Source organism: Nematolebias whitei, chromosome 22 (assembly GCF_014905685.2).
Source record: "Nematolebias whitei isolate Nwh7 chromosome 22, NemWhi1, whole genome shotgun sequence".
Lineage (NCBI taxonomy): Eukaryota > Metazoa > Chordata > Actinopteri > Cyprinodontiformes > Rivulidae > Nematolebias > Nematolebias whitei.
Window position 1 is genome coordinate 31,032,082 of NC_056519.1, and position 9,200 is coordinate 31,041,281.

At 37.2% G+C, this 9,200-nt stretch overlaps 1 protein-coding gene across 2 annotated transcripts in view; it reads right to left on the minus strand.

Annotated features, from left to right (window-relative positions):
* sult4a1 (sulfotransferase family 4A, member 1) overlaps nucleotides 1-9,200 on the minus strand; it is a 97,867-nt gene that overhangs the window by 46,131 nt on the left and 42,536 nt on the right. For both annotated transcript variants that reach the window (XM_037695946.1, XM_037695947.1), the window contains exons 3-5: nucleotides 6,423-6,503; nucleotides 4,024-4,150; nucleotides 3,836-3,930 (exon numbers count right to left, since the gene is read on the minus strand). In XM_037695946.1, the coding sequence (XP_037551874.1) occupies nucleotides 3,836-3,930; nucleotides 4,024-4,150; nucleotides 6,423-6,503 (303 nt within the window). The remainder of the gene's footprint in view (nucleotides 1-3,835; nucleotides 3,931-4,023; nucleotides 4,151-6,422; nucleotides 6,504-9,200) is intronic.

The window sequence follows — 9,200 nt, forward strand, 5'->3', positions numbered from 1 at the left end:
CAGTAAATATTATAATGAAGACCAGTTTAACGATGTAAACATGGCAGATGAAGGTCTTTCTATTGTTCACCTGAATTGTAGAAGTATAAATGCAAATATATCCTACATATTAGATTATTTCAAAGGATTAAATAAAACTTTTAAAATAATAGCATTATCTGAAACTTGGCTTAATGATGAGAATATGGATAGTGCATATGTTGAAGGGTATGAATTACATCATATGAACAGAAAAAATAAAAAAGGTGGAGGAGTGGCTCTATTCATAGATAAGGAAATAAAATGTAAAGTAATCAGTGAAATGTCTACAATTGTTGATAATATGATGGAAATGATAACAATAGAAATAATCAATAAAAATGGAAAAAACATTATAATAAGTTGTGTATATCGATCACCATGCTCAAAGATAGAAATGTTTACCGATAAAATATTGGAGTTACTAGTAAAGAGCAGAAATAAAAAAGTTTTTTTATGTGGAGACTTCAATATTGATTTAGGAAATAAAACTGATTCAAATAACATCAGTACATTCATAAATTCAATGTATAGTTCAAATTTGTATCCGTTAATATCAAATGCAACAAGAATCACAACTCAAAGTGCAACAATAATTGATAATATCTTCACAAATATAACAGATGGTGATATGGTGAGTGGTATTTTGATGACTGATATTAGTGATCATTTACCAGTGTTCACTATTTATAAAAACGATGTCAGCGTATCAAAAACACTTATAAGAAAGAATAAAATAAACACATCCAAAAAAGCATTAGATAAATTTAAAGATGACTTACCTAAACAAAATTGGGAAGAAGTGTATATAGACGATGTGAACAAATCTTATGATAAGTTTATGAAGATTCTTGAAGTATTGTATAAAAAAATTGTGTGCAAAAAAATTATATAAAGAAAAATACAGTTGATCATCCATGGATGACTAAAGGATTGAGAAACGCATGTAAAAAAAAGAATTATCTGTATTCTTGTTTCCTGAAATCCAGAACTCAAGAGGCTGAAGACAAATATAAAAAGTATAAAAACAAATTAGTAGGGATTATAAGGAAACATAAGAGAGAATATTATAGTGAATTATTACACAAATGTAGTGGTGACATGAGGGCAACATGTGGAAATTCATGATGAAAATGAAATCGTTAATGGATTTAATAATTATTTTGTAAATGTTGGGTCTAATCTTGCAGCTTCAATTCCTAAAGTGGATAAAAATGTGAGTTATTTAATCAATGGTTGTGTAAACAGTCTGTTTCTAGATGGAACTGATAAAGAAGAAATAATGAAGGTAGTTCAAAAATTTACTGACAAAAGATCTAAAGATTGTGAAGACATGGATATGATGGTTGTGAAAGAAATAATGGGTCATGTTATTGAGCCATTCACATATATCTGTAATTTATCATTTTCAAAAGGAATATTCCCTGACAGAATGAAAATAGCTAAGGTAGTTCCTCTTTTTAAAAATGGTGAAAAATGTATATTTAGCAACTATAGACCTATATCTTTGTTGCCACAATTTTCAAAAATTCTTGAAAAATTATTTGTGTCCAGATTAGATAAATTTCTTGATAAACATAATATTTTAAGTAATAGTCAGTATGGTTTTAGATCAAAAAATTCAACATCCATGGCTCTTATGGAGTTGATAGAACAAGTTACTACAGCGATAGATCAAAAACAACACTGTATAAGCATATTTGTTGATTTAAAAAAAGCATTTGACACCATTGACCACACCATTCTACTTGAAAAATTGAAACAATATGGTATTAGAGGTCCAGCTCTACAGTGGATATTATCTGAGGGACAGAAAACAGTTTGTACAGATTGATGATGTAAGCTCTAATCTATGCAGTATCTCATGTGGAGTACCTCAAGGTTCAGTTCTTGGACCTAAGTTGTTTATTTTATACGTAAATGATTTAATTGAGGTGTCTGGTATCCTCAAATGTGTTTTATTTGCTGATGATACCACATTCTTTTGTTCGGGTAAAAACTTGGAACAGATGTTTGAGTTGATGAAGATGGAGTTTGTTAAAATACAAACTTGGTTTAAATTAAACAAATTATCATTGAATGTTGTTAAAACTAATTTTATGATATTTAGTAAAAAAAAAAAGATAACTGTGGATTTTCCTTTCAAACTTGATGGTGTTGAGATATGTAGAGTGAAAGAGGTAAGGTTTTTGGGTGTAATTATTGATGATAAACTGTCATGGAAACAACATATAACTTTTGTAAAAACTAAAATATCTAAGTCCATGGCAGTACTGTATAAAGTAAGGGATCTTTTGAATGATAATGCTTTGTGTTTGCTGTACAATACTTTTATAGTCCCGCATTTAATTTACTGTGTTGATGTTTGGGGAACAGCTTGTAAAACTATAACTAAGCCTATTTTTGTGTTACAGAAAAGAGCTATAAGAATTATAACAAGAAAACATTACTGTCATCCTACAACTACTTTATTTTATAAATTGAAATTACTTCAGTTTTATGATCTGGTGGATTATAATATTCTCCTACTTATGTATAAAGCTCAGAATTATATACTACCCTCGAACATTCAAGCATATTTTGTGAAAAGGAAAAGTTATTATCTAAAGGGAACAGATATTTTTGTGAAACCAAAGTATAGGACTAGTTTAAGGGGTAGGTCTACTTCAGTACAGGGAATAGGTTTTTGGAATAGTTTGGATGACGATGTAAAAAAATCAAAGTCAATGTTTATATTTAAGAAAAAGATTAAGAACATATTGTTGAAGAGATACATATTGATTTAAGTTAGTTAATATCAAACGAAATATAAATGGAAAAATTGTGATCAGTTATGTAATTTTGTTGTATTATTTATAGATGATTACTGATTGAATTGATTGTTTGAATTGATTTTGTTTAAGAAGGGGCAGAAATAATAAGATTTTTCTTCTTCTGCTGCCTTTCATTTTATGCTTGGTATTTTACTCTCTTGTTTTGAAATTGTTATTGTGTTTTTAATTTGAAATGAATAAATAAATTAAAATAAAACATAACGTCCCAGTGGCTTTTAAACCCCAAAATACATTACGGCAAAGACTGGTTCATCCCAAAGATTCAGTCCCCCGGCACAAACAGAGTAATGTTGTGTATGCTGTTCAGTGTCAGGAGGGTGATCAGTCTTACATCGGGGAAACTAAACAGCCACTGGCCAAAAGGATGGACCAGCACAGAAGATCAACATCATCAGGCCAGGACTCTGTGGTCTACACTCATCTCCATGCCAGCGGTCACTCTTTCAGGGATGAAGATGTGCACATCCTGGATAGAGAGGAACGATGGTTTGAGAGAGGAGTAAAGGAGGCCATCTTTGTGAAAAGAAATCGTCCATAATTAAACAGGGGTGGAGCCTCTGTGTTCAATTGTCCCCCTCTTACAATGCTGTGATTGCTAGTATCACTCAGCCCCCTGTGAACAGTAAACAGCCATCAGTGTGCTAATGATCCATTGTTAGGCTGATGGTCCTTCTTGACCATGTGATCAGCTGGTTTTGGTTGTCAGCAGCAAACTGGTTGATCCACTCTGATAAGGTGCTATTTAAGAGACTGAGCTGAAAACAGCACCTCAGACTGAGGAAGTCTCTCGGATGAAAGACGAAACGTTTCTACATTTTTTTGCTTTGTTTTTTTTTTTTTTTGAATGTCCAGAAGGACCAGATTGAACTTTTTTGGACACTGTCAAAGACATTATCCCTCCTTCTTAACCTTTCGCTGGCAGACAACAATAAGGAAAAATACAAGGAAAGCTCAGACAGTGATTATGAAGACAGTCATTTTACCTTGTACATGTCTTCGTATTTCAAGAACAGAACATTCAAGTCATCACGGTGCTCCCAAAATTCCTGAACGTGCTCAAACCAGGAACCATATCCCACTGTGAAAGAAAAAATAGAGAGATGGACTAAACAACAAGAATCACAGCTTACTAATGAAAAGCATCAGACCTCTTAGTAAACTACATAGTTACGCTTGTCATTCATGAAGCGCCGGCAGAACTCCTGAAAGGTTCCACGGTAGCTCATGGTCCTGAGAGAACGGTGGAACTGGTAGTAGGACACCACCAGGTCTTTGGGGTTTCTGGCCATGTAGATCACCTTAGAACCCAAACAATAGTTGTCTTAGTAAAGGATCAGAACTGAGTTCTGTGTAATGTTGGTTTAAACAGTTCTATAAAATGACGATGGACTGACATCAAGGCCCCATTGTTGAAATAATAAGCTATGCTACTGCTGGTGATCCTAAATGCCAGAAAAGTCTAGAAATAAACCTTGCTTGTTTGTTAGGTATGTGTGTCTACATGCATCAGTGGACAACCTTGTCTAGTTGATAACTCAGAATCCATAGATCAGCAGCATTTTTTTCATTCAACCTTTATTTAGACAGATAAGTCACATTGAGCCCCGAAGACTCTTTTACAAGTGAGACCTGTTTAGACAGACAAAAAGTAGTGAAACTGGAACACGTAGGAATTGGAGGCAAAAAAATTCCTATTAAACTTTTTCTTCTTGGCTGAGAAGAAAAACTCTAATATTAAAAAAACACCTCGCACATAAAGCACATAGTGATATAGACATTCCGCAGAGGGGGCGAGACGACGAGAGTGGTAAGCAATGTTCAAGGATGCACTCGAGGACACTGTAAGAGTTCTGATAAGGATGTAATAATCATCCAGTTTCCTCCGATGAGATCCGTAAACATTCTCAAGGTATGTCGAGGAATGGCCAAGGGCAACGCCTATGGGAATCCAAGAGTCCTGAAATGATGACACAAAGTTTATTCAGCTGGTTTCCTCTGGTTATCAGTTGGAAATTCCTTGATGGTAGGGGGAGGGGTGGGGCAGAGCATCATATTACATGTTCTCCAGGCAAATTCAGATAAGATGGCCTTCAAGGCCAGCCAGGGGAGCCAAATTCAGATAAACACACAGTTGTTTTGGGAACAGGCAGAACTTAATGACATCTACCTTGAGTCTGTGTTGGTCCAAATGGTTCTGAAATGTCCAAAATACATGGCCACACAGTGACTGAATAAAATCCCCATGATCTGATCCATTCTGCCCAAAGCATTTGAATCTGGGTACTCGAGGCACGAACCAAACCATCATAAAGGCAAGCAGCGTGATCGGGTCCAAATTTGCTGCCGATGACTTCCTTGATTGTAGATAAAACCAGCAACCAGTCGAATCCAAAAAGCAGGAACCAGTTATCATAAATCCAATCATAAATGTGTCCTTAAAATCCACAAATGGCAGCAGAGATAGACACATCATCAAGTCTTCAAGTCGATGAGATATCCAGCTGCGTGTGTGCCAACATGGCAACTCGGCTCGTCTAAAGCCTGTCTTCACTTCAAAGAAATGTTATCAATTGTGATGAGGGACCAACTGATCAAAACAAGTCCATACTTATGGTTCGAAGGATATGAAAGAGAGGCTCAGAAGCAGTTTCACAGACAGACAGAGCAGCAAAGCACAGCGGAGAGGGAGAAGAGGGTAAAATGTCAGACTCGGCAAGAGCAAGTGATGAATGTTCTTCATGAGATCAGCTGAGAGAGTCCAGGTCTCACAATATGTCAAGAAGGACCATATGTAGCTCTTGAGCAGCCTAACTTTAAGTTTAATTCATGATGGGTTTCTGTTGATAAAAATAGAGCGCATGTCTTGAAATTTCTTTTTTCGATGGCAATTCTTTTTGGAATTTTAGTTTTATGCTTTTAATCAAATGTGATTAAACTGCCTAATTATTTAAAACTTTGCTTTTTTATTTCTTCACTACCAATTTTCAAGTGACAACATCTTGGTCTTACTGATTGTCTTTGCTTTAGGCTTTGTCTCGTTAACTGAGAGCCCCGTTTCTGCACTGGATTCCACAGCATTGTCAAGGACAGTCTGTGAGACTTCTGCAGATGTTGCTAAAAGCACTGTGTCATCAGCTTATAAAAAGTGGTTAATGTTGACCCCACAAATTTCACACCATCCAGATTGTCCATCATGTGGAGAATGATTCTCTTTAAAGGTTGAAGAAATCTGGCCGCTACAGCCCTGACCAACGTCTCTCTGAAAGTTATTCCAATCAGTTAGCTTATCATCAATCCTGACAGTGACTTTCTGCTTCCAGTACAGATTATTGTTGTCCTTGCCATCAATATTGAAATGCAGGACTTTGTTGAAAGTTTTGAAATAGTCAATAAAACAGAGAAAAACTGTCTGCTGATCTTCAAGAGTTCTCTCATATATCATTCTCAAGGTAAAGACTGCAATTTGGGAGATAAACACTGTACATACTGTACTTTAAAAATGTTCTCATCAATTTTTGTACACTAGTTTTCAGAGTGATAAATGTTGTAACTAAGTCTAAATGAAGTGACCTTGGCCTCTCCATGGTGCATGGCTTTAGGAAGAAACCGGTATGGAAGATGGCTTTTTATCAAGCGAGGTGATGTCAGCTCCTGTGGAAACACACAAAGGAAATCAGAAATCAGTCCTAGGAGCTGTAAAACTGCCATACACAAATATACTTCAACAAAGGGTTTGTGTTAGGATAATTATGCCCTGTGTTTGTAACAGGAAGATGAGTGACTTGGATTTTAAGTGATTTTTTTTAAATTACTTAGACGTGTTAAAAAAAGTAAAACTTGCTTGAAATTGTGTTTGGAGGAAAGGTGCTTCTATGAACCAACAAAGTCCATGCTCAATAATCCAGGTATACAATCCAACAATTTTCAGTCTGGTCATCTGGACAGTTTCTTTTTTTTTTGTGCTGAAACATTTCACCTTCCAGCCTACTACAAAGAGGAACCAGCACCAAAAGAGGGGGTGTGCCAAAGACACCATCTAAGCACCAACATAACTGGTTTGTTCCACTTTGGAGTAAGCTGATTGGGGGAAGAATCAGTTTTGTGTTGTGTGTTTCCTTGACTGATGAAGACTTCTGGGTGGAAGGTGAAACATTTCAGCACAAAAAAAAAAAAAAAAAGAAACTGTCCAGATAACCTGACTGAAAATTGTTGGGGTGCTTCAATGAACTTACTATTCACATGTTCTGGTATATTTTCATTTTAAAAAGTCTTCAAACTGTTGACTTTTTAAGGAAACTTTGACAAAAAAACATCTAAAATTTTCTAAAAGTTTCTATTCACTGTATAAAAATATGTTTTGTTTTGTTTTTTATCTTACTCTCTGACATTTATTCTGGCTAAACTTTTCCTGTTGGGTCAACTGGGATTTCCAGAAATATTGATATTTATTGTATGCCAGAATACTGTGAGAATCTTTTATTTTTCTACACAGTTGTAAATATGAGCAGAATCTGATGGTGCCAAAGCTCCTGAATAAGTCTGTCCACCTGATTAGTGCATGAAGTCAGTCCCAAAGTTTACTTAACTCCTGGCAGCCTGACACAGCACCAACAGCTCATCGAATGTGGCCTTGGGCACCATAAATTCATATAAACCCCCCCCCCCCCCCAATCATTTGAGAAAACTATACTTTCAAACAGCTTGACACAAATCCTGATGCATGCTCAATAATCCAGGTAGAAAAATCAAAAAAAGTTAAATCTGGTCCTCTGGACATTCAAAAAACAAAACACAGCAAAACAACAAAAAAATTTAGATACGTTTCGACTTTCATCCAAGAGACTTCCTCAGTCTGAGGTGCTGTTTTCAGCTCAGTCTCTTAAATAGCACCTTCTCAGAGTGGATCAACCAGTTTGCTGCTGACAACCAAAACCAGCTGATCACATGCTCAAGAAGGACCATCAGCCTAACAATGGATCATTAGCACCTGATGGCTGTTTACTATTCACAGAGGGCTGAGTGATACTAGCAATCACAGCATTGTAAGAGGGGGACAGTTGAACCTGGAGGCTCCACCTCTGTTTAATGATGGACGATTTCTTTTCACAAAGATGGCCTCCTTTACTCCTCTCTCAAACCATCGTTCCTCTCTGTCCAGGATGTGAACATCTTCATCCCTGAAAGAGTGACCGCTGGCCTGGAGATGAGTGTAGACTTCTGAGTCCTGGCCTGATGATGTTGATCTTCTGTGCTGGTCCATCCTTTTGGCCAGTGGCTGTTTTGTTTCCCCGATGTAAGACTGATCACAGCCCTCCTGACACTGAACAACATACACAATATTACTCTGTTTGTGCAGGGGGACTGGATCTTTGGGATGAACCAGTCTTTGCCGTAATGTATTTTGGGGTTTAAAAGCCAAATATCTGGTGTCTGTACTCATCCCTTTAGTTGGCAGCTCAGAACACCACATACAGAACACCATGGACTTTGTAGATAAGGTGAGGGATGTCATCATGGAGACTGATGAAACAATGGTCTCTTCTGACGTCACATCACTCTTTATGTGCATTCCTGTTGATGATGCAGTAGAGGTGGTCAGTTTAAGATTAAAATCAGACACCACTCTGAGCAGCAGGACCACGCTTTCCACAGAACAACTGTGTCAACTCTTGAAACTGTGCCTGCAGTCAACCTACTTCACATATGAGGAGCAATATTATAGGCAGAAACATGGGTGTGCTGTGGGGTCTCCAGTTTCTCCTATTGTTGCCAACCTGTACATGGAGGAGGTAGAAAAGAGAGCCTTGACGTCTTTTTCAGGGACACCACCAAGTCATTGGTTCAGGTATGTTGACGACACCTGGGTTAAAATTAAATCTCAGGAAGTCCAACATTTTACTGACCACATCAACTCTGTGGATAAATACATCAAGTTCACACGAGAAGATGAAAAAAATGGCAGGTTGGCTTTCTTGGACTGTGAGGTCTCAGTCTCTGATAGAGGACATTTGCAAACTGAGGTGTACCGCAAACCCACCCACACAGACCAGTATTTGCAGTTTGACTCCCATCACCCTTTGGAGCACAAGTTAGGAGTCATCAGGACTCTGTATCACAGAGCAGACAGCGTCCCCACTAGCTCAGGAGCCAGGCAGAAGGAGAAATCCTACACAAGACAGGCTCTAGAGCAATGTGGATATCCTAACTGGGCCTTCCTGAAAGCAGAGAAGAAACCCAAACAGGACTCCAGTCAGCCATCAGGTGAAAAGGAGGAACCCAGACCCCGACCAGTGGTCATTCCGTATGTTGAGTGAGTATCAGAGAAACTGAGATGTTTATTTTCTAAAC